Genomic DNA, 26,232 nt, shown 5'->3' with positions numbered 1-26,232 from the left:
AGGATATGAATTGCAAAAGTATTTTTTTTACTATTCAGTTTTAATATATGAACTGTGCAGTTACAAGCAGACACCTTCATTTTGCAAGCATGCCGGATGGCATAAAGCCAGTGACCAAGAGTCTTAAAGCCTTCCCTTCCCCACTGTACATTTTTTTGGTTTTGAGGTAAAGTTCCAGTCCACACCTAACAGGCAACTGTATGGGAATTCTCCTCACACTGCTGCCAAACTACTGAATCTGACCCTGCCCAGCCTGGAGCTTCACTCCCTACTAACACAAAGCCTTGGGAGCCCTGAGCAGAAGTGCTGCAAAAGCAGATGGTACTCCTATGCTGTATACAGGATTGAAGAGATGAGAGGAATGCTAATTTAAAGGGAGATGTAAGGCAGGGAGAGAAGGACTGGGAAAACAAATGGGAAAAAAGATAGGATTATGAGATGGAATGGGGAAAAATAAACAGAAAGATTAAGAAATCCCATTGTACTAGAAAACGGGCCTCTATAGTCACTGACAGGAGACACTGCCCTCAGTAAGAGTCAATCAAGCATCTGGAAATGTACAAGAAATAGGAAAGGCATAGACCATGATCTAACAGAGGAAAACTGAGGGGAGGAGGGGAGAAGGGAGGAGAGACACAGAAGCGGGAGATATACTTTCAATTATTTTTGTTTTTTTATGCCTCCAAGTTTATCCATTTTTCCCCCAATGGAAGGAGCTCCAGACCACTTCCTTCCTACCACCAGGTCTGGGATTGAAAACCTCATTAATCCTCTTCTCTTGTCATCTCTACTTCCTCTTTCCACAACCCCACTACCCCTGTAAGTGTAAATCACTTAGTGGCAGCACCATCCCATGACTTTGCTACTGGGCCATCTAACGCCTTGTCTACATTACTGCGGTAAGTTGACCTAAGTTACGCTACTCCAGCTATGTGAATAAGGTAGCTGGAGTTGACATAGTTTAGGTCGACTTACTGCGGTGTTTACACTGCGCTGCGTTGACAGAAGATGCTCTCCCATCAACTTACCTTAATCTTCTCATTCCGGTGGAGTGTACTGGAGAGCACTCTGCGGTTGATGTAGTGGGTCTTCACTAGACACACTAAATCGACCCCGCTGCATCAATCGCAGCAGCATCCATCCCCAATAAGTGTAGACATGGCCTGAGGGTGCAACCAACTTCCAGCACACAGGCACTCATCATCCCTGGCTTCTGTTCATTTCATAAAAGTGTATCAAGAGCCATTGCACTGCACTGCCAAATGTATGGCATAACCAGTAGAAGTGGTCTCCTTAAAGTGCCTTCCTTTTATAAAATGATACTTCCACCTTGCCTCATATTATGCTCTTTAAAATGTAGTTAAAATGTGATCCTCTATCTTAATGAGTGCTTTACTGGCTTGAACTCTGCCATTTAGCTGCACTTACATAAACCAACTACTTAATACAATCTATATTTTCATAAAAGTTGTATTTTCATAAAACTCATCCCTGACTTCAGTGCAAGTTGTATCCACTTATATCAGAGCTGATATGGTTCCAAAGATTTTATTCAGAGATCCTTGCAATACAAAAACACAACTGGTGTGTTAAATATGGAGTTTTGAGCATCCACCCTATACTTCCTGACTTTCATTAGTTTAAATCACAATCTTAATGTTAAAACGAACAGGTTTTCGAATCTTATTTTGTATGCCAGAAGTCATCTTTCTGTTTCCATGCCCACACACTTTCATATAGGTTAATATTCTAACACAGCAAAGAGAAGGAATGAAAAACTGACAAAAATTTGTATTCTGTTTAAGTCTCAGGAATGAAAATGAAATAGTATGAAACAACATTTTAACAAAGCACGTGGGAAAGAACTATGGAAATGAAAATGCACTATTAAAATTGTCTAGTGGTCAAGGCTCATATTTCAATAGAAGAGGATGCAAAACAAATATATCTTAATTCTAAGAACATGAGAATTTGAAGGACCAAATATTTAAAAAGCAGCCTATTTAAATCAGGTAATCATTAAGTCCTTTCTGTGCACACAAATCTTTGAGAAAAATATCAGGAGAGGCTGATGCCTCTGAAAATTTAGCCCTATGTATCACTAGAACTGTACAGTATCCTATCATTAAGAGAAAGATGCTTTTGTCGCCGGCCAGCTGTTCACAAATTTACAGACTTTAAAAAATGACTGACAGATTTAATAAAAGTTTTCAGTTCACATGGATTACTCCCTTACTATACAAGATAGTAATTTCTTTGGGACTGGCTGTGTCTCCCTGTGTATCTGTATAGCACAATGGGGCCCTAATCTTGATTGGGGCCTTTGGGCACTACCAGAATATACATTAATTTGTAAGAATAAATATAAAATCAAATGGTTAAAAAGCTACATTAAGGTAGAGTTAAGGTTACTTGGTGGTACATCCTGCCCTTGCAGAATGTTTAACTGAGCAAAACTCAAACGTCTGAAAACCAGGAAATACACAGTTAAGGTTGACCATGCAACCTTAACTTTTCCCTCGTTCAGCAATGCTCCAATACACCACGTTAATACACATCTTTAGTCTGCCAACCCCACAGTTGCTGAGGTGTACAAGCTCTTCACTTCCTTTCACTGTCACTCACAGGATTCCATCTAACAGTATTAAAGGACAAAAAGAAAAAAGGCTGCCCATGCCTCCCTCTTCAAGCAATGCCTCAAAATGTATATAGACTTGCACTGGCCATTGACACTGTCAGACTCAGGATGTTCCAGATCCAGTCACACAAATACTTAACTGACTACCCAGAAAGAACACTACGCATACACAATTCAAGAGCCACTTCACAACCTTTTACAACTCCCTTACACCTACTCACAAGATACTATTTCAACCTACACTCACTTAACCATCATTAAAGCATTAGAATCCTTTCAATGTTTCACCTCACTGCTGACAATATCTTTTGTAATAAAAGTCCTATTGCCTGCTACCAACATTACCTATACAATTCTGCATAGAAATAATGCATACTGCATCCTGAAGGTACACATACACCTCTTCCCTTTCCCCATATAAGAGGGTGGAAAGCATAGTGAGACAAATATGGCAGTTTCCTGAAATAGCCTTGAAAAACCTTATTGAATTAAGTTTAAGTATCTTTGAGGTTCAGTGTACTAAATGAAAAGTTTATGTATTATTGTGAGCCGGGATTATATGTAACTTCTCTTGGGGGAAGATATTATGTAAGGCTTGGATGATCAGAGGACTATATTCATCAATGTGCCAGACAAGAATGGACTTCTTGGACAATATGGGTGAAGTGGATTTCCTGGGAACTATCTAGGGGAACATGAATGCAAGTTCCCCAGCTCTGGTTATGCAAAAACCCTGCCCTTTGAAGCTATGCTCCAAGGATAGGATCTCTGACCTGGTCTACATTACGAAGTTAGGTTGATGCAAGCTGACTTGCATTGACTTTATTTGTGCATGTGTATACATTCAAACTTGTCTTCTCCCGACATCAGTACCCTGTTATTTCGCTGTAGTAACATCACCCCCATGAATGGTGCTGAGCCATGGTTGAGGTACTGTGTGAATTAGACACTGCATATGCAGTGCGAGTGTAGACACCTGACCTATATCAACCCTAACACTTCAACAGCTGTCCCATGATTCCTGACAGTGACCCCTCTCGTCACAGCTGTGCACTCCACTACCCAGGGGTCACAGAGACCAGAAGCTATAATCCCCTGTAAAACACCTGCATAATTTTGAAATGCCTATTCCTGATTGTATATCTTGGCAAGCACTTATAGCAGCTTTCTCTTGGTGTATGGCTACATACTCTAGATGCTCTCCTGCCTGGAGTGATTATCTTTGAAAAGTCATGGAAGACGGAAGAGATTCCAGAAGACTGGAAAGGGGCAAATATAGTGCCAATCTATAAAAAGGGAAATAAGGACAACCCAGGGAAGTACAGACCAGTCAGCTTAACTTTTGTACCTGGAAAGATAATGGAGCAAATCAATTAGCAAAGCAATCAATTAGCAAACATCTAGAAGATAATAAGGTGATAAGTAACAGTCAGCCAGGATTTGACAAGAACGAATCTTGTCAAACTAACCTGACAGCTTTCTTTGACAGGGTAACAAGCCTTGTGAATAGGGGGGAAGCGGTAGATGTGGTATAGCTTAACTCTAGTAAGGCTTCCGATACGGTCTTGCATGACCTTCTCCTAAACAAACAAGGGAAATACAACTTAGATGGAGCTACTATAAGGTGTGTGCATAACTGGTTGGAAAACCATTCCCAGAGAGTAATCATCAGTGGTTCACAGTCGTACTGGAAGGGCATAATGGAGGGGGGTCCCACAGGGATCAGTTCTGGGTAAGATTCTGTTCAATGTCTTCATCGATGCTTTAGATAATGGCATAGAGGGTACACTTATAAAGTTTGTGGACCAAGATGGGAAGGTTTGGCAAGTGCTTTAGAGGACTGTGCCTATGTATTTCCTGGTATTCAGAAGTTTTAGTTTTGCTCAACTCAACATCCTGTAAGAGGATGATATCCCAACAAGCAAGCTTACCTCTGCGTTACTATGATTTTTCCACTGAATTTCCCAGTTTGTTGAACGGAAAAGATAGATTATTGGCAGGAATTAGTAGTCATTTAGCAATTGTATTTATTTCCCTCAATTTGCATACATAGCCAAATAAGACATCCCCAGGTCATGGTGTGCAACTTGCTCTCCAACAAACTTCTGCAATCTCATGATCCAGGAATCAATCAGAATCCAAACACTGAAAACCCTTGCAGCACACACACTTTTTCTGTCAGTGGTCAAGGTAACTGCACTGTCCAAACCTACACACCGTGTCTCTTTAGACACATCAAAGTAACCTGCCCCAGAATCAAGAAGTAGCCACGCCTCCACCTTTCATGCTAGTAAAATACAGATTTTCCCAATCCAAATGTCGACCTTTAAACCGATGTCATGATGTAACCTTAAATATAGCTGGGCTGCCATGCCACTATAATAGATGTGCTGAATGCCACCAAAAGCCAGGATAAGAAAAGCATTCATGATCATTTAACTTTAAGCTACCTCCCCTTTTATCTCATACTTATTACTGTTCCTGAACACCAGCACACTCTCCTTCCCTGCGCCCCCAATAGAACATTTGTTGATTCTGTCCACTAATAACTAATCTTGTACTAAGGTCAGGTCCAGACTCTCTCTCTCTCTCTCTCTCTGCTGGCATAACTATGTTGGTGAGGGGCAAGAAAAGGTAGGATTCCTAACTGACACAGTATACCTATATTGATAAAGCACTCTTAGTGTAGACATGGCTTAAGATGCTAGTGACAGTACAATCCCCTTCAAAACTCTGCTCAAGGATGGTCCTGGCCATTTTTGGCTGCTTTGATAAGGAATGTTTATATCCTTACTCCATCCCACAGAGGAATGGTATTACCCGCTCATTACCTCACAGCAGTCATTATTTTTCCAAATCTATCCATGAGCACTTTCAGATTTGAATGCCTGGCTAAACAGTATAAATAGAAGTTACTGGGTGAGTTTTTGACTCAAGGAGCCGGTATGAGATTGTACATAAATTATGTTTAAATTTGATCATCATAGTGGACTTAAGAAACTGTGTTCATTGTCCAATTATCCCCCGAGACAGTTCAACTGAAATCTCCATTGGGGAGTTCTCTGATTCAAAGTGAGATTATTTTGGCAGGGGGATAGGGATGTTTCTACTTGGACTATTTATTCATGATATACCTTACAGCAGTAGCATAGTTTATCATATGTGACTAAACAAATAGAAATAGAGTTCTATATTTGTCAGGAATGCTTAGATTAGATATCTGCAGTTAACAGTAAAACAAACACATTAAATAGACGTAACAACAAATCATAAAATTCATTTCAAAGTTAAAGAAAACAAAAAAAAAGTTTTATGCTTACATTTACCTCAGTGCAGAGGGCTTACAAAGGCCACCCCAACCATTTACACCCCAATCTAGTTCTTAACATGGGATTTAAGCATAGTTTGGGGACCTTCTGCAAGCTTTTGAGTTTGTGGTGAATTTAATCCAAAGAAACAAGACTCAGGTGAAGGAAATATACTTCTTCACTTATTTTGCAAAAGTAATTTATATGTTTTATAAATATTTCCAAGTCTTTGTTTATGAAAGTTTGTATGTACTGCTGAATTTTCAACAATTCTACAATTTACATAATAAAAATGTGTATGATAATTATTCTGTTTAGTATGCTTAGACCATCCAACTGGATTATATATCCTGTTTATGTATGTTTAAACTGGGCTTGAACTTGAATTATCATTAGTAAAATCATTAGAACATGACACATACTGTAGAACACCAACACTCAAAGGGATTCAGTATGATGTAAGTAGTATTATACTTGTATTTCCCATCTACTTAAAAAAAAATAAAGAAGGACAGCATGTTTCTTTTCTGAAGAAGCAGCTTACCAATTTCTATGGATAATTATAAAAGTAGAATATATTCAACTACTTAGAAAGGAAGAGTTTGCATAAAAAGCACAATGATATTTATTGCTGTTTGTCATAAATATAAAGGAAAGGGTAAACACCTTTAAATCCCTCCTGGCCAGAGGAAAAACCCTTTCACCTGTAAAGGGTTAAGAAGCTAGGATAACCTCCCTGGCACCTGACCAAAATGACCAATGAGGAGACAAGATACTTTCAAAGCGGGAGAGGGGAGGGAGAAACAAAGGTTCTCTCTCTCTGTGTGAGGCTTTTGCCGGGAACAGAACAGGAATGGAGTCTTAGAACTTAGTAAATAATCTAGTTAGATATGTGTTAGATTCTGTTTTGTTTAAATGGCTGAGAAAATAAGCTGTGCTGAATGGAATGTATATTCTTGTTTTTGTGTCTTTTTGTAACTTAAAGTTTTGCCTAGAGGGATTCTCTATGTTTTGAATCTGATTACCCAGTAAGGTATTTACCATCCTGATTTTACAGAGGTGATTCTTCTACTTTTTCTTCAGTTAAAATTCTTCTTTTAAGAACCTGATTGCTTTTTTCATTGTTCTTAAGATCCAAGGGTTTGGGTCCGTGTTCACCTATGCAAATTGGTGAGGATTTTTATCAAGCCTTCCCCAGGAAAAGGGGTGTAGGATTTGGGGAGGATTTTGGGGGGAAAGACGTTTCCAAGCAGGCTCTTTCCCATTTATATATTTGTTAGACGCTTGGTGGTGGCAGCAAAATAAAGTCCAAGGGCAAAAGGTAAAATAGTTTGTACCTTGGGGAAGTTTTAACCTAAGCTGGTAAAAATAAGCTTAGGGGGTTTTCATGCAGGTCCCCACATCTGTACCCTAGAGTTCAGAGTGGGGAAGAAACCTTGACACTGTTCCATTTGGGAACTAACGTTTATACAGAACACTCACTTCAGTAACCACTATTTTACAGGAATTTATCCTGTATTCATATTTACATTGTTTATAAAAAGCAAATATCCAACTAAAATTAATACTTGCACCATCACAATTATAATGCTATCACACAGAAGACTGCAATCAGTGCATTGAAATGCCTAAGTTAAAAACAATTAACACACAAGCTCCCCAAGACCAGTATTCATGTCAAAGCACAGCAGCAGGGTTTTCAGATTGTTCCCTCCCCTCTACACATTTGAGCAGTCTCTCAATAGTGGTTTTAGTCATATTGAGAATTTCTGCTCAATTAAACATGACTATTCCTTTCACAACCGTTTATGTGCCTTATGCCAAAATATTGCACACAAGCAGCTACCTACGATGACAACTCTAGAAAAATCCATTTAATAATCAATTGTTGAAAAACCAACAAAAAAGAGCACACAACAGAAATTTTTGTTGGATCTATAAAAACTGGCTTTAAAGTAAGAAGTTTGATTTAAAAAACTCCAAATGGCTACTTACTAAGAAGTAAAAACTCGTATCAAGTTCTATGAACCAAATAAAACCTACTTTTTAAGTTTGTATCATAGCACATTTCAAAAAAAAAGTGTATCATTTGGAAGAGCCCCAAAAGATCTGGAAACTTCAGCGACACAGGTTGTGGATTGGAAGAACGTGGCGGACTCAGAGCAAGAGCCAAAAATGCTCTACAAGATATAGTAGAAAAATCACAATTGCTACAAAATAGATCAGTAATTTCATGTTGTTCTAACACAATGCTTTTGGAAAAGATTTGCACCTCAAAAATAAAACTATTTCCTTGTATATGTATGTCACACAAGGGCTTCACCTTGGACTATAAGAAGCTTGGAAAAGTTTGTTTTACATTTCCATATACAGTGGCCCTTCATTCCAGGTTGCAGATATGTGATAAAGCAGAACTCCATATTTTCCCTAATAGGATCCAGGTTGTTTTACCTCTTCAGTGCATGTTTAAAAATAACCACAAGCAATTACTGTAAGTATTTCCCTGTGATCAGATGATTGAGTAAGTATTCACATGCTCAGCTCTACAATACACTTTGGTGGCTACTAGCACTTTCCACTACTTTTTATGATATACGATACCACGTTCTCCTTGGAATCCAAATAACTTTCATATCAGATTTTAACAGTTTCTTCTGAAGTTTCCACTTATAGATTTAACATTAGTATTGCACCCATTCACAACTAAAATTTGTAATCTGTCATAACTAATCTTAACCTTTTTCTTTTCTAAACCAAACCAAAGCACTAGTTCTCAAATGAAGACTAACCAGCTCCATTCCATTATTCAGAATTTGAATTTCAAAACATTCAGTACAGCCTTATTTAAGTGGAGGTGTTTTTTTTTATTCGGAAAATAATGTTTTCATCCTCTCTGAACCTTAATTAAAGAAACTTTGAAGCAATTTGGTGGGGATGCCACACCAAAATAAAATAACACCTTGAGTCAGAGGCCAAACATAGAAAAATTCAGCAGGATTTGAACACATGAAAACAGGAGACTATAATGGAAACAGTTGTACAACCTTAACTGTAATAGACATTACCATGTGTCCAATAAAGTACACACAGCAGATGTAAAATAAGTGTTCATTATTGATCATACTAAGAAAATCTGTATTAACTGAGTGATTATAATGTAATATCCACAAATTTAAGTTCCGATTGATTCAACAATAAGTTATGATTAAATACACACTCCACATTTTATTTGACCTCTCCTCTCTACAAATACAAATACACACACACACACATGTACATTAAATCTAAATATTATACATATAAAGTATAAGAACATACTGTAAAAAAATATTTCTCATGTCAAAAATTTGTTATAGACAAACTACTTACTGTTAAGAGCCATAATATTATCTGTTCCTGGATGATGGAAGTTTATTCCCATCCGCCCTACAAAGTAAACAGAAGTTATTTATTAATAGCACATCACACACACAAAAAGGCTAAAATTCAGTATCTTATTTTGAAACTGAATGAATTCCAAAGTTAAATACTACCATTACAACAGGTCATGTTATTTGTAATTTCAGTCTGCCAGAATGAACATCTAAGTGAACGTACATTTAAAATATACAATATATAAAATGGAAGTATAAAAAGTTAAAATACTGAAGATCAAGCAACAAAACTGGAAGAATAAAGCAGACAGCAATAATGATTTTTTAAGAACTCTCTCAATTTGCCTTATGCTTTATACAAGAGACAGAACTTTATCACTCAAGCTTGTACTTCCACTTCACTAAAACTGCATCTTTTAGGTTAGCCTTCGAAGTAAGTAGCATAAGTGACCAAATCATTTTGGAAACCCCACAAAATTTCAATGCCAACAAGGAGTTCAGTGTTTTTCCATGATAGTTTCCACACAATACTGAGTTGTTCTCTGCATATTCCAGTCGCTAGAGATTGGAAGGAAAAAATCAAAGTAGTGATACTTTGTCCCGATAGAGAGAGGATCCACAAAAAGTCAACCTTGACCTCAAAGAGCAAGAAACAGAAGTTAGCTTTACTTCTGTTAAGATTAATCTTCATCTTCACTTAGAGATTATCTGATTAATGAAATATTAAAACATGTCCTAGGGAAAGAACACTGAAAACTTTATTATAGGACTTTCTGAACCAAAAATCCCAGCCAACTGAAAGCTATTATGTGATCTTTTTCCATGCTACGTGGAAGAGGAAAAAAGAAATCAGGAATAGCAAAGTAATTACATCCATTTATAATCAACTTTACTAATTGACTCTTGACTATTTAAGAGTATTATAGTTCAGTCCATGTTATATGATTTTGCCCTTAGAATTGTGATTAAGTCAGGAAGAGCTAGGTAAAAGGCTAGTATTTATTGCCTGGTTGTAGAGAAAACCTGACATATTAGGATTTGAAACAGAGCTCAAGACCTACTCTGTTAAAGGAACAATATATCCAACTAGTTTCTTTATTATAGGTGTCCCTCCCCACTCCTACCCAATAAATTAAAACCTCACTCTGTTTTTAAAAAGTTTACGCTGAAAGAAGAATGGAGGACAATCTGTCTGTTTCTCCTTCTCTCATATTTTCAGTTTCTACCTAGAAATGAAAAACTTCATCTGAAATCACAGAAGACTATCCTGTTGTAATTACTACTTTTAGTGCACAGATGCAACATTCTGATTCAAGACACTTGTGACTTTACTAAGCATTTAAGAAAAAACAAATTTTTAATAATTTATCATTTAAATTAATTTGGAAAAGCTACACTAAATAAAGCTGCAGAACACCACAATAGTATAAGAAAGAAGTGGCACTTCACTTTATTTTTGTAGGGAGTGGCAACGCAGAATTTTCACTTTATTTTCCAAATTCCTGAGTCAAAACTTCTTAGAAGCTCTGCATTACACTACGTCAGACTCTCCAATTGGAGACAATCTACTAAAGTTCACAGTGTATTCTTATGTTAACCTGATGCTGTGGAAACACCGACAGCCATTATTTTAGTTAGTGTAAGAACATGAAAAATACTTCTATATTCTTGTCAAAGTTATTGCAGTACCCTTTAAGTACATTAATCAGTACAAGGTTACAAATGTTACATACATACCAATCTCTGCCAAATACAAGAATTAATTATAGTTATTAGTGCTGCAAACCAATTATTTAATTTTTACAATTATGTTTTTAGTTGAAAAAACTGATAATGTTATAAAGAAACTAGAAATTCCAATCCTGATGCAGGAGGTTTGGGGTTTCTCTCCCCCATACCACTGTTTTTTCTTTGTCAAAGCTGAAATTCTGCTGTTTAACCAGCTACAAAAATAAAATCAAGTGTGAGACATCTGTTTTTTTTGTTTTGTTTTTCAGGCAGTCACTGTGCCAGGTGCTGCCTGCATGACATTTTGTCACCTGCCCTTGGCCTGCTATTTTTAAGTTTTCTTTTCAACTATCTGTCAAGAGTAGCAAAAATGTAGGGTTGTACATGCAAGGAGATATACATGTATATACATAAAAAGAAAAGGAGTACTAACACGGCTGTTACTCTGAAACATGTATATACATGTGACCTTGTGGGAAAGTTCTCATCATGCCATTGAAGACACACACAGCCCCCAAAAATAATAAATTAATTGCCTTAATAAACAGCAAAATACTGGAAAATTCACTCTTGTATTAATACCATATTAAATATGGGTGATCTAATCAGCACTGGAGAGTTAGAAATCTATTCCGTACAGCTTTGAAAAGTATCTAATAGTGAGTGTACATTGTATTGCATTAACCACAGAATATATTAGTATATTACATGGCAAATTACTCAATGTAAAAATAGTAGGCCAAAGGCAGATGAAGTGTCACATAAGCATTTTAGCATCAACAAAATTTTAATTTTTTGCTATGTACTTAATTTTATCTTATACCCAAGTCTTCTGTGTAAATCTGCCATCAAACCAGGAACATATTTCAAAGAGAAGTTTGTGCTGAAAAGTAGGTATGATTGATTTGGAAAGCCATCACTTTAGGAGTGCAAATATAGTACTTGATCTCCAAAAGAATTATACCACACATTCAGGTTTCAGAGTAGCAGCCGTGATAGTCTGTATTCGCAAAAAGAAAAGGAGTACTTGTGGCATCTTAGAGACTAACAAATTTATCTGAGCATAAACTGAGCTGTAGCTCACGAAAGCTTATGTTCAAATAAATTTGTTAGTCTCTAAGGTGCCACAAGTACTCCTTTTCTTTTTACCACATATTCAGTTATAGTGTCAACACTATGGAATGCCTTTAGCCAAAACAGTTCCTCTTAGTAACTAACTTTAAAAGCAACAGACAGAAATTTAGCAAGAGAAGTCTGGAACAAAAGATGTGAGGAGTTGAAAATTAGGCATGGACACTCACGTCTCATTCATGTCACATAAAAAAAGTCTTCTGAAAACTATTTAACCAATATTTGTACTCAAGCCACACCTGCGATTTTCAGTTTGCTAGTCTTAGTTTCACACTTATCTTATCTGCATAGTTTCAATTATGTGCTTTGCTAGTACATCTGTAATTGGTGTATTTAGGCTGCAAAAATTCTCTGTCTCCATTACAAAAAGCTTACTGTCAATCTCTGAATCTTTCCCATGCCATGTGACATTGCTTAGGGCACAAAAAAGGCTCCTCCCATCGCCCCCAACCCCAATCTATTCTGGGATGCTCTTTGCAAGTCCTCTGTGTTATGTCTCATAAGTTTTCTCTTTCTAAGGACCGTGGATTCTTTCCATTGGCCCTTTTTCCATGTTCCTCCAGCTGCCCAAAGGGACTCCTGCCATGACAGACAGACACTCTGGCATCATACTTGACACATCCCAGATATTTCCATCTTATTTTCTGGATAACTATGTAGATAAGGATTGAACTCTGATGAATCTTGGCATTTGTTATAAATTTATTCCATGTATTTATTCTCAGTATTTCCCTGAGGCATTTGCCTTTGAACGCATTTAGAAATCTGTCTACACCATTTGTGTTTTTCCAGCTTTCACATCCATATGTTAAGGTAGAAATAACATTTGAATTGAAGATTCATAGTTTGGTCTTTAAGTTGTAGATTTTCAGTGGACAAATCTTTTTAAGCTGATGAATGCAGCTATCGCCAATTCCTAAATAATATTTCTTCTGGATATCTCTACTAGCTTCCACTAGCAAAGTATGTGAATTGACTCACCTCTTGTATTCCTTTGCCTTCTAACAAATACTTGAGTTGGGGTTTGCTGGGTTTCTCACGAGATTTGTTTTTTCACAACTAATTATTAACCCAATTTTTCTTGCAATGCTGGTCTTCTGGTCTTTGCTTGCATGTTGGTTGAGATGTCAATTAGAAGAGATGGCAGCAAAATCATCTTCTAGTGTACTGTTACTGAACCATGCAATATCTGCATGGTATCCATCTATACTTTTTCTCATAATGAAGTCAATGCCAAACAGGAGAGGTGAGAGAAAGCATCCTTTTTTTTTTTTTAACACCGGTATCTATATTACGCTATTCACTCAAGTCTGCATGTACTTTAACCATGCATGCTGTACCTTGCTATAAGGCCTTGATATTTTTGTTGGCACACCAGAACACTTCCTGAGTGAATTGTGATGGATACTGTCAAATACTTGTTTCTGTCATTTAATGCTCTTTTCGATGATTATTCTTAGGGTGAAAATCTAGTCGTCACATGATTTTCTAGGTAAAAATCCAGCCTGCTCCTCCCTTAGCTTTGCCTCAACTACTTCTTTTTTTTTTCTGCTTAAGATACACTCCCTTCAGGGATAGGCAAAGCCTTCTGCAGTAACACCTCACCAGTTATTGCAATTGCTTGTGTCACCTTTCTCTGGTATTTGACTACAGTATAATGATATTTTTCCGTTGTTCTAGAGGCTTTTCCTAGTCCCATGCTTTGCTGAAAAGTTCAGTGATTTTATCAATGATTTCATCCTCACATGCTTTCAACACTTCTCTAGTGATTTGGTCTGTAGCTTTCCCAGATTTTAAAACTTTTTCATTGAGTCTTTCACTTCTTTCTTTGTGATATGAGATGTTACAATGTCTAATTTTGACTATTTAAATTCTTTGACAAAGTTCACAATCTCTTGTGGAGTTAGTGTGCTTGCCCATTAACCTTTGCTCTTTTTCTGTTAGAGTCTTTCCTTGTTTATCCTTAACATGTCCCCCAAGCTAGTATAAACTTGCCATTTAGAGCCTTGTTGAGTTGGTAAAGTGTATTATCACCACCTCTTTCAGCAGGCACTCCAGATTCTTTGACATTGTTGTCTATGTATTTCCTCTTATCTCTTCTTGTGCTACTTTACATGGCTTCATCCTTTATTTCATACAGATTTTTGCTGATGCTTTTTTCTGGAGGTCTTTTTGAGGAGCTAATGTTTGCTTTAACTTGTTTCTTTTATTTCAGAGTTCAATACACCAGACTTGATGTTTGCTTGTGTGGGAAAAACTTGGCATCTATAGTACTGTCATGAAAAAAGCACCATGACACATTAATGTTGACTTTCTGTGATGGATCTAAGTCTTGTACCATCTGAAATCTGTTTTTCAATTCAACTTGAAATTGCTACTATAAATGTCCTGTCTAGTAGGCTTTTGCTGTCAGTTTTCTGGCTCTTTTGGTGGTTTTGTTTTTCTTAAGTTTGATCTTCAATCTTGACACACAAATTGTGGTCACTTCTAACATCAGCTCCTTTGTATGCTGTGACACCCCAGACAGCAGATCTAAATTTTCTTCCAGCACACTGTTGACTCAGCCTGGTTCCTGGTTACTCTCTCTAAGGAATTCCATTTTACTTTATGGACAACTTTGTATTGGAGTAGTGTTCTGCCAATTAGGATCCTTGATACTAAGCACAGTTCTATCAGTCTTTCACCATTCTGATTTTGGCAACAAAAGCCATGCTTGCCCATTGCTTTCTCCTCTCTGTTATCACCCCCACCCATGGCATTGAAGTCCCCCATTACTAAACAGATGCCATGCTTGAGAAAATTGTCAGAGTTTGAAGGCAAATGTAGGACTAACTTTTTAATTTCATCATCGTAGTTATCGGTTGGCGCAAATATTGTTTTCAGTGGTATTGTAGTCATGATAGCCCCAGGATATGAAAGACACAAGGAGGGTGAGATAATATATTTTTATAGGACCAATTTCTGAGTGGTATGTAGTGGTCACAAGGTTATAGACTGTGAGTCCTCTGGGGATGATGTTTTGTTTCTTGCATTTGCTCAGGAAGTAGATCTGACTGTTAAGTTTGGCTTCCTTCTTAGGCCTGGTCTACATTACGCGGTTATTTCAGAATTAGCTGAGTTACTTGGAAATAAAACTGATTCTGTCCACACAACCAAACCAGTTTTTTTTAATTTAAAGGGCTCTTTAATCCAATTTCTGTACTCCACTCGGCAAGTGGAGTAGCGCTAAAATCGAGATTGCAGTTCCAGGTTACAGGTACTGTGGACGCAATTCGACGATATTGGACTCCGGGACCTATCCCAGAATGCTCCCTTGTGACTGCTCTGGACAACACTCTGAACTCCAATGCACTAGCCAGGTAGTCAGTAAAAGTCCCGGGAACTTTTGAAGTTCCTGTTTGGTCACCACCATCACAGGCGACCATGCAGAGTCCACCATCACAAGAGACCACACAGTCCCGGATTTGCAGACGTGCTCCAGCATGGTCCAAACGGGAAGTAGTGGATCTCATTGCATGTTGGGGAGACGAATCTGTTATGGCAGAACTACGTTCCAAAAATAAGAAACGCAAATACGGACACTAAAGTCTCCAGGGCCATGATGGAAAGAGGCTACTCCAGGGACACAGAGCAGTGTCGTACAAAAATCAAGGAGCTCAGACAAGCGTACCAAAAAGCCAGGGAGGTGAACGGGCGCTCTGGGTCACAGCCCCATACATGCCGCTTCTACCGTGAGCTGCATGCAATTATGGGGGGTGACGCCACCACTACCCCACCACTGTCCGTGGACACCTGCAAAGAGGGAGTAGCATGGAGCGAGGCGGATGAGTTTTTGGAAGGCGAAGAGGGGGAGGAGGAGGACAATGCACAGGTAGCAAGTGGGGAATCAGTTTTCCCCCCTAGCCAGGAACTATTCTTAATGCTGGAGCCAATAGCCTCCCCCCACTCCCAAGGCATGCTCCCGGACCATGACCCTGGAGAAAGCACTTCTGGTAAGTGAGAGCTTGATTGGAGCCACACGGTGGGGGGAAACCCAGCCGTGCTGGGCTGGTTGCGTTCAGTTTAAAGGGCTCATCCCTGCTCAGAGCCTCATTGGAGCCACACGGGCTGGGGTGGGGGGAGAAGGGGGAGGGTGTTGTGTGATTATCCCAGACAGCCCACAGACCTTCCTTTTATATGGCAAACCCACCAGGCATTGCTTGCTATGAGAAAGGGGGCCCGGCAGTTTGAAAGCATTGAAATGAATGCGGAAGAAGCAGAACCCCGCGTGCCCCTAGGGCTAACCATGGCTGCCTGCAAGCTGAATTCTGTTGCCTGGCCGCATGTGATGGCTTACTCACACTAAAGTGGCAGGCACTTCAGTATAAGAGGCAAAATGAGACCTTGTACAGAAAGAACATGTGCTGTGTACTATGAATTGCCTGTTTCACTGAGAAAGTGTCTCCTTTGTTCTCTAAAATGTATATTTTAAAATACTACCTCCCTTTTTCTCCTCCCGCAGCAGGTGCAAATGTTTCAACGCAGCCCCTCTCTACTCTGTCCCAGAGGCTGGTCCAGATTAGAAGGCAGAAAAAACAAACTTGGGACGATATGTTTGCCAAGCTCATGCAGTCTTCCTGCACTGATAGAGCCCAGTTGAATGCGTGGAGGCAAACAATTGCGGAGTCGCGTAAAGCGTTACATGAATACGAAGAGAGGAGGGACGTGCACGATGAAGGCAGGGAGGATGCTAAGGTCAAGCTCATGGGGAAGCAAACTGACATGCTCTGCTGTATGTGGATCTAATGCGGGAAAGGCAGCAAGACCACAGACTGCCGCTGCAGCCCCTGTATAGCCGCCCTCCCTCCTCCCCAAGTTCCATAACCTCCTCACCCAGACGCCCAAGAACACAGCGGGGGGAGGCTACGGGGACCCATACAGTCAATCCCAGAGGATTGCAGAAGCAGCAGAAAGCTGACATATCCTAAATTTTGATTTGGTTTCTGGACTTTTTCTTTCTTCCTCCTCCACCCCCCTAATCCAAAACCTCCCCCTCCCCCATCTAGCTTTTAATTTCTCTCAATGTTTGTGGAACAAATAATAAAGAACGGTTTTTAAACAATTGTGACACACACACACACACACACACACACACACACACACATATATACACACACATATATATATATATATATATATATATATATACACACACACACACACACACATATATATATATATATACACACACACACACACACACACACACAGAGGCGGGTAACTTTAACAGAAACAAACACAACTGTCACACCATACCCTGGCCAGTCATGAAACTGGCTTTCAAAGCTTCTCTGATGTGCAGTGTGCCCTGCTGCGCTCTTCTAATCGTCCTGTTGTCTGGCTGTGCAAAACTGGCTGCCAGGCGAGTTGCCTCAACCTCCCACCCCACCTAAATATCTCCCCCTTACTCTCACAGATATTGTGGAACACATAACAAGCAGCAATTACAATTGGAATATTGGTTGTGCTGAGATCTAACCAAGTCAGTAAACTGCGCCAGCACGCTTTCAAACGTCCAAACGCACATTCTACCACCATTCTGCACTTGCTTAGCCTATAGTTGAACTGTTCCTTTCTACTGTCCAGAGTGCCTGTGTACGGCTTCATGAGCCATGGCATTAAGGGGTAGGCTGGGTCCCCAAGGATAACTGTAAACATTTCAACATCCCCAACAATAATTTTCTGGTCTGGGAAGTAAGTCCCTTCCTGCAGCTGTTCAAACAGACTAGAGTTCCTGAAGATGCGAGCACCATGCACTTTTCCCAGCCATCCCACGCTGATGTCTGTGAAATGTCCCTTGTGATCCACCAGTGCTTGCAGCACCATGGAAAAGTACCCCTGGCAGTTTATGTACTGGCCGCCCCAGTGTTCTGGGGCCAAGATAAATGGAACACATATCCCTATCGCCCCACCGCAGTTAGGGGACCCCAGCGCATTAAAGCCATCCACAATGGTCTGCACATTTCCCAAAGTCACCACCCTTGATAGCAGCTGGTCACTTGCATCATAGCAGCCCCCACAGTAGATGTGCCCACTCCAAACTGATTCCCAACTGACCGGTAGCTGTCGGGCATTGCAAGCTTCCACAGGGCTATGGCCACTCACTTCTGAACTGTGAGGACTGCTCTCATTTTGGTGTCTTTGTGCTTCAGGGCAGGGGACAGCAAGTCAGAAAGTTCCATGAAAGTGGCCCTACGCATATGAAAGTTTCTCAGCCACTGGGAATCATCCCATTTCTGCAACACTATGTGGTACCACGAGTCTGTGCTAGTTTGCAGGGCCCAGAATCGGCATTCCACAGCATGAACCTGGCCCAACACCACCATGATCTCCCAATTGCCACATGCCGTGCTTCTAGGAACGTCTGTGTCCATGTCCTCATCACTATCATAATTGCGCTGTCGTCGCTTCCTTGCCCGGTTTTGCAGGTACTGCACATACTGCTGGATAACGTGCGAGGTATTTACAATGGTCAAAACTGCAGCAGAGATCTGATCGGGCTCCATGGCTATGGCACCTGCATGGGTAATCCTGGAAAAAGGGTGCGAAACGTAGGAGAGCAGAATGGCAGCAGAAGAGGTGCTGTTCGGTTCATGGTAGCCAAAAAAAAAAAAAAACGGTGGGAAATGGTTGTCTTCTGTAGCTTTCACGGAGGTGGGAGCCCAGGACAGACAACATGGAGAAGCTCAGAAGCGCAGCAATAGCAGGAGAGCAGAGTTGGCGGCAGAAGCTGTGCTGCTCTGTTCACGATGGCGAGCAGAGTTGGCAGCGGAAGCGTTCGATGAGGAAGAGAAAGAGTAGATAGTAGAGATTACATAGGAAGATGAGAGGTGGATTCATAGTAGCAGGAGAGCAGCGGTGCACAGTCTGCGCATCAAAAAGGCGCGAAACAATTGTCTGCCCTAGCTTTCATGAAGGGAAGAGCAACTGACAACACACACCCAGAAACACCCGCGAGAATGTTTTTGCCCCGTCATGCACTGGGAGTTTAACCCAGAATTCCAGTGGGCAGCGGGGACTGCAGGAACTGTGGGATAGCTACCCATAGTGCACTGCTCTGACATTTGATGCTAGCCTTGGTACTGTGGATGCACTCTGCCGAATTCACATGCTTTAGTGGGGACACACAAGACCGAATGTATAAAATAGCTTCCGAAAATTCAAATAGAATAATTTCATACTGTAGACATACCCTTTATGCTGTGGAGTTTCCATTTCAGTATAATATTGCCATTTTCATTTATTGTGTTTGAAATAAAGTTTTGAGAGATCAGCTGTTAATTAGGCCCCAGTGTATAAGTGATTTTTCTGCTTTGCAAGTCTTAATTAAAGCTACTCCTTCAAAGTGACAACCGTTTTGAATCCCTGCATATATTAAGACTATTTTCATTTTTGAATTGCTTTTTTTCAGCTCCTGGAATCAACAGTTGCTTATTCCAAGGCTCTGGAGATTATATTCATCCATTTCTTCCATCACCTGCATAGGTTTGGTGTTAGAGCCATTGGCCTCATGTTCCAGAAACATACTTTCATAGTTTGTTTTACCTTTAGTAAAAAACTTCTCAGAGTCTTGGCAGCTTTCACCAAGACTCATAATTCCTATTAAGCAAGAGTCCATTACTTTTGCATGATGTTTGTTGGAATGGCTATCTTGCTTTATTTCTGTAATTTAACCTTTAAAGACAAAATGAGCACAGGTTGTTGGCTCATCACTCAACCCCCAACCTTGAGGAAGAAAGGACTGCATTTTGTTTGATCCCTACCCTTTGACCTGCCAGCTTAGGTTATCCTAACAGGAGTAAGAACCCCTGCCAGCATAGCTCTCAGAGTAATTTTTGATGCTAGTTACAAATTATAAGAGGACACAATAGTCGCACTAGTTACAAATTAAGACTGGCAGCAGGCTATCACATCAGTTTCAACATCACATTTGGATAGTACTGTAAAATGGATCTGCACACTTTAAGAGTCGTAAAATGTAGAATTCCTTACATTCATAAAACACAGCCTCATATGCATCAATTCACTTTGTTCAAGAAAGTTAGTAATATTATATATGTATTCAATTAATGTTGTAATACATTACATTCAGAAGGAATGGATAAAAATGATGGTGGCTAAAATTAAATTTCATGACCAATGCTAAATTTATCTTGAAAGCTTCAACATTTGTATTACATAGTAGTGATTAATGTAGTTGCCAATACTATAAAAGTGTCCTAAATATGTTTGCATTGTACACCTTCTTAGGACAGTGTTAGATAAGAAAAAGTTTTGGTAATGAAAGCTATGTGCCACCTGTTCTTCTTGATTAAAACTAGGAATTTTTTAGTTTACAATTGCCTAAACAAGAACATATTTTATCCCATCCTAATGAGAGTTGCTTATTGTTTACTTGGAGTCCATGCAATTTGAAATCAGAAGCCATGTCACTTAGTAGTAGTGCTCTGCAAAGCCATATTTAAAACTTTGATTTGATTTCCAGTTCCAAAATCAACTGCTCACCAGAGAAGCAATGGTTGGGAGTAATATAGAAGTGGCACTCAGCCATGGAGAGTGCTTTTATCGTTTTAGCAGGATGAAATTGAGAACCTGAGCAGATACCTTTCAAAACCAGTTTTTCAGCTGGAAGAATGATAACTATAGGAGAGTGCTTTGAAGGTAGAAGGAAGGACTCCTCAAAGCTCCAACAGGCACGTAAGTAATTCTCCCTCTCCACCCAGAAATCAAGACAGTAATTAAAATATAGGCAGCCATGCCATGTTTTGATTTCAAAACCATGTATCCTATGTCTTCTAGGAAACAAAGGGGAAAATATCATGGCTTAAAATAGAAAAAAAATCTTTCAAAAAATCAAAAGTCCATTCTCAACTAACATTCATAACAAAACAAAACAAAACAGGTTAGATTGCAGAAAGACCTAAAGGTTAAGAAATCACCTACATAAATCTGTGCATGTGACCTCAGCTGACTGGATTTAGGTTAATGACTCCACATGTTTCCAGCAGAGAAGGGAATTTTTTATTTATTTTAATAATTGCATCTTTTCAAGGATACTCTCCAGTTATGCAATAACCAGTAATGTATAAGACTAGGAATAAGGGCAGCCAGATTTTCAGCACATTGTTGCTTATTCAATCTAAGAAATTAATACTTACATTGCACTGTACCAACATACTGGGCAAAAGAATTACAACAGTAACAGCAGCAGTGCTATAGTTCAGGGTCTGCTGTATTTCCATAACAAACATTTTAGAGGCTTACAAAAAATTCAACTCCATTTGGATGCTTCCAAGTTTTAAAAGTATCAAGAAGCAACTATAATTTAAGCACCTATTTCTAATCTACAATGTGTCAACCTAATGTGTGCTCACAGAACATGGAGACTACTGTTTACCACAACCAGACATGAGGATCTATTCATCATAGTTGTCATGGTATGTGATCATTTTCTCACTGCACATGTCTGACAACCACCAGTTATGAAACTAGTTTGTATTAATGTGAAGAAGCGGAGGCCGAGACAGTTTAAGCTTGTTATTGAGTAAGTTCTTCTAACTTTCATTGAATAGACAAAAAGATATGCTGTTACTGAGTAGTGAAAGCCAGCAGCAAGAGAGAGCAATAAAATATTTATTAACAAACCACATATTCCTCACAGCCAAAATACTCATGCTGCTGTTATATAGATGCCACATGTAATAGATGAGGATCTTCAAGCAGAAGAAGTATATTTAGCTCATTAATGGTCAGTTTTCATAATATTATTGTATCTACTACATCAATTTTACAATAAATCCTACTGAACAGGAAAATAAAACAGGAATTATGGCTTCAGTCAAAGGAGATAGGCAAGTCTTCCCCTCCACCCTCTATGTACGTATCTTTTGTGTAGCATCAACACTGTGTTAGACACCTTGGTTAAGCTTCTTTTATTCAAAGTTGAAAGAGGGCAAATTTATAACCTTACTAGAGACAAATTAACCTTCCCCATAAATCTTTTTTAAAATATTGAACAATTTTCTTTATAAGATGCTGAGTTTTAAAGTAGGAAGGATAAAATGGAGTTATTAGAGCTGCAGATGCACATGAAGCCATAAATCAATGAGAGGATGTAGCAGGGAAGATTTTAAAAAGTATCAGTTAAATGTCTGCATCCCCAACCTAAGTTAAAGAAAAAAAAATAAAAAAGACTCAGCATCTAGGGAAACATGTCAAAGAACAGATACACTGGATGTAGGCAATTAAGTGGTAAACATGCTCATGGCAGTTACATTAGATAAAAAAATAAATAAAAATCAAACTTAAGAAGAGGGTTATAAACCTTCATGCTTTAGTGCAGAACCAGACAACTATATGATGAGAATAGGAAAAATTTTCTCTTGTGGGCAGGTTATTCCATAGTCTTCTACTATGTGGTTTGTTGCAACTTACTCTAAATCTTCTGGTACAATTGTCAAGAGTCGAGATACTGGACTAGATGGACCATTTGGTTTGATCGAGGATGGCAATAGGTGTCCACACACAGGTAGAAAAAGAAAAAAAAAGTCCTTTAGCCTAGTGCACAGATTAGAGGACACATGTATTTTGTTTCTCTTTGAACAAACTACTGAACTAGCCTCTATTTTTTCGTTTTTTCCTCAGTGTCCCTTCTTCATCAATATTTACAGGAAGGGCACTGGTAGGGTGTGTCAAGGGAATGAAACATTAAGAAGTGGATAGTATGCTGCAACTAGTTTTTCTACAGCAAGTGTTGTGAAGAATTGACAACTGAATGCTATTTTTAGAGCTGATATTCCAACGTAAAACAAATTTAGGAACATTCATTTCACTTGAATGGGGAATTGTGAAATTTAGTGCAACATAAATGAAGTTTAGCTGCAGATTGAGAGAACACAAATATATGATCCTTTCTCATTTCCTTTCATCTTCCTTCGGTCATGCCACAAGACTCACATTTCTTTGCCAAAGCATTCTCCAAAGAATTAGAACAGAAAGTGGGCTTCAAGGTAAAAGCCAGCAATTAACTGAAGAGTAGGATGGAAAATTGACTGTCCCTTCTGCGACAGATGCCACTATACTCACAAAACCTATGAGATTAATTAACAATATAGCCTGGATAAACTAAACAACTTAAATAATTGTAGCAGTTGTACATCTGACCCCTATGGAATCACTATAAGGACTAGAAAAGTAATATTGTTGCTTTTAATATATTTGTATATGGATGGAACGAGAATAGCAGTTAAATGTACAATTTACAATAATTAGATAGAATTGTACTAGTTGCCATACCAACTACAGAGATTTATTCTCCAGTGTTATTCTTGACTACATTTCAAATACGGGAAGCTAAGATACCACAACATGGCCTTTAAAAATGTATTCAAATCACACTTGTTTTTAAAGGAGATCAGTCATTTATTTTTGGCTTCTAAATAGATTTCTAATAAGAAATAAAGTTTTCATCCATAGAAAAATATATCTTTGTATAGAAGAACTTCCAATTATAAAACATTAAAACTTTAAAATATTTTTATTGACTGAAATAACACAACATAACAGGAAGGAGAATAAAGATCTGATAAGAGAAAAAGTTTATAGTTTGCTAGTTTACATGGGTCCTATTGTATATGGAGGCAAAGGAGAACACTGTCCTATCTTAGTCTCCACTAACCCAGTAAGCCTTTTAAAAACAGGTACGTCTCTCTATTACCATTGCAAACATAGAATTAAATGCACAAGGCAATATTAATGTGATATAGCACTGAAAATTTAGATGAAAGGGAGGACATTCGAAGTTGTTAAAGTATGCTTGGAAAACATCTTGCCTCTGAGTATCTGATGTATATGTAGTCAGAGTCCCAAACAATCACAGACTAACATAGGTATATGGGAAATTGCTCATCAAATATTTATCTTACAAAGATGTGCTAAGTGGCAATAGGGAAATAGAAATAGCATGTACACTATTTTCTAAGTTTTCACAAACAGTAAAACCCATCTTAACTATGATTTGAGTATGTTGTTTCTGCATATTTATACTTGAGGAACATACCTCTTGGTGCCTGTGAGCTTTTCTTCTGTATAGCTCAGGCACTTCTTCCAAGGCCCACATATTTAACAGAGCTTATCGTTGCTCTGAGCAATTTTGCCTGGGGAGGATCACTAAAACAGGATAAGAGGCAACATGAGGAAGACCAAAACGGTTTATTCAAGCCCAGCATCTCTTGTGCCCAGCTCTTTATGGTAATTAAATGTGTAATTGTAGATCTTTTGTAAGGTCTCTAATGTGCTGCAGTACCAAACTTTGTCTTGCAAGTCCCCAGTAACTAGTGTACAATTGGTGCACTGAGGCATGCACTGTAGGTGCTTCATCTGCTAAGGCTGTATGCTTCTAGCACCTAAGGGTCTCAATGTCATTCAACTTGCTTTCATATGCCACACTTTTCCTAGGGGCCAGACATCCTCCTTCTGTGACCCACTTTTCTAACTCTCCTCTGAATTGCCACAGAATCTCCTGCTGATGACTTTGCATTTTCCTGAGCACAACAGAGGAAAAAACCAGCAACACTGTAGCAGATTCAGCACACCACTCTGCTGAGCCATCACTGTTCAGCTGCCTCATCACAGTTGCTTACTATTGCCTCTTCTGAGGTTTTTGAGGTGATATCTTCATGAATTGAGGCTGGAAGCCTGAGGATGCCTCTCTCTGACCTTGTTGGAAGAGTCAGAAAGACCTAGCTGTGGAATTGATGTCCTTCCATTTTCTCCAGCATCTTGCCCATCTTGAGGCTGAAAAGACTCTTCCCTCTTAAACAGGAGGTCTCACATAAGACTAAGCTTTAGATGAAAGGCCTAATTCAAAAAGAGGCAAAAGTATAATTTGAAAGAAATAGCTGATGCCATGAATAGTCTGAAGCAACTTCAACTGCCCAGAGGATGTGGGTGGATACTACATGCTCCTGAGTCACCAGCTCCTTTATCCGCTCCTCAAGAAGATGGCCCATTAGATTAAATTGGTATCTTGCCCATGACAGAATTTGACTACGGAGGTACCTAAAGTACCCTTTCCTCATCCAAACGCCAATCTTTCTGGCATCCTGGTCTGATAGGAGAGCCCAAACTTGTCTTAGAACCTCTCCTCCTTTCATCAGCTCCGGCACCATTAATGAGCTAGCTAGAAGAAGAGCAGGTTAGGATATATTGCCCCCTCTATCCTGGCACCTGATGAAGGCAGTCTACCCTCTTACATCTGGCTCTGAACAAGGCTAATATCAACCAGATGTCCTTAGCCATGTCCAGTAGATCATCATTAATAGGGAGAGAGTTTCCTTTTCCTTTGGGACTTTCAGATGTCAAACTCCCAGTTTATCTTTTCCTGGTCAAATGAACTTTCCAAATCCAGGTCCCTTGGACATATGTTGTAATAGCCCCTGAAATTTCCTGAAAGTGGTTGTGAAAGAGAAACAGTGACTATATTGTCACAGTTCAGAGAAACTGCAGCTGCAAATTTCCTCTCAGTGGTTCAGTAAGGGTACTCTCTTGGCTTTCAGCTCCCGAACTGTTTCTCCTTTCAGACTGAGACACAAGTCTCTCTCCCTTCTGACTGTGGTATTCCCAGACTGGACAGTTCCCCCGCCTTCATTGTGTCCTTTCCAGCACAGACAGGACACCTGCTTACTTTCTCTTCAGAGGCAGGCAACAGTCCAATTGCTACAAACATAAGGTACCACGTAGCAGTTCCTAAGCAAGCCAACTTTATTCTTAAGGTAAAAAGCATTACAGAGAAAACATTAAAAAACAATAAAAGAACCTACATGTATGCTAATAAGCTCAGCAGAATTCCTCCCAACTTTCATACTGGCTCTGGGAAATGCAGTGTTTTAATACACCACCCTAAGGGCATCCTTGTGGTTACAAGTCCATCAGAGCTTCAGCTCAGGACAAGTACATTGTCTTATGAGGCCTCAGCAGGCCAAATCCTTCCAATCCTCCCCTAAGCACTGGGGTC

The 26,232-nt window shown here is 39.2% G+C and overlaps 1 protein-coding gene across 8 annotated transcripts in view; it reads right to left on the bottom strand.

Annotated features, from left to right (window-relative positions):
* Window positions 1-26,232, bottom strand: part of CPEB3 (cytoplasmic polyadenylation element binding protein 3) — a 187,528-nt gene that overhangs the window by 105,642 nt on the left and 55,654 nt on the right. For all 8 annotated transcript variants that reach the window (XM_048855998.2, XM_048855995.2, XM_048855997.2 and 5 more), the window contains exon 4: window positions 9,316-9,372. In XM_048855998.2, coding sequence (XP_048711955.1) covers window positions 9,316-9,372 — 57 coding nt within the window. The remainder of the gene's footprint in view (window positions 1-9,315; window positions 9,373-26,232) is intronic.

This window comes from Caretta caretta, chromosome 7, assembly GCF_965140235.1.
Source record: "Caretta caretta isolate rCarCar2 chromosome 7, rCarCar1.hap1, whole genome shotgun sequence".
Classification (NCBI taxonomy): domain Eukaryota; kingdom Metazoa; phylum Chordata; order Testudines; family Cheloniidae; genus Caretta; species Caretta caretta.
This window is presented reverse-complemented; position numbering and strand designations above follow the sequence as displayed.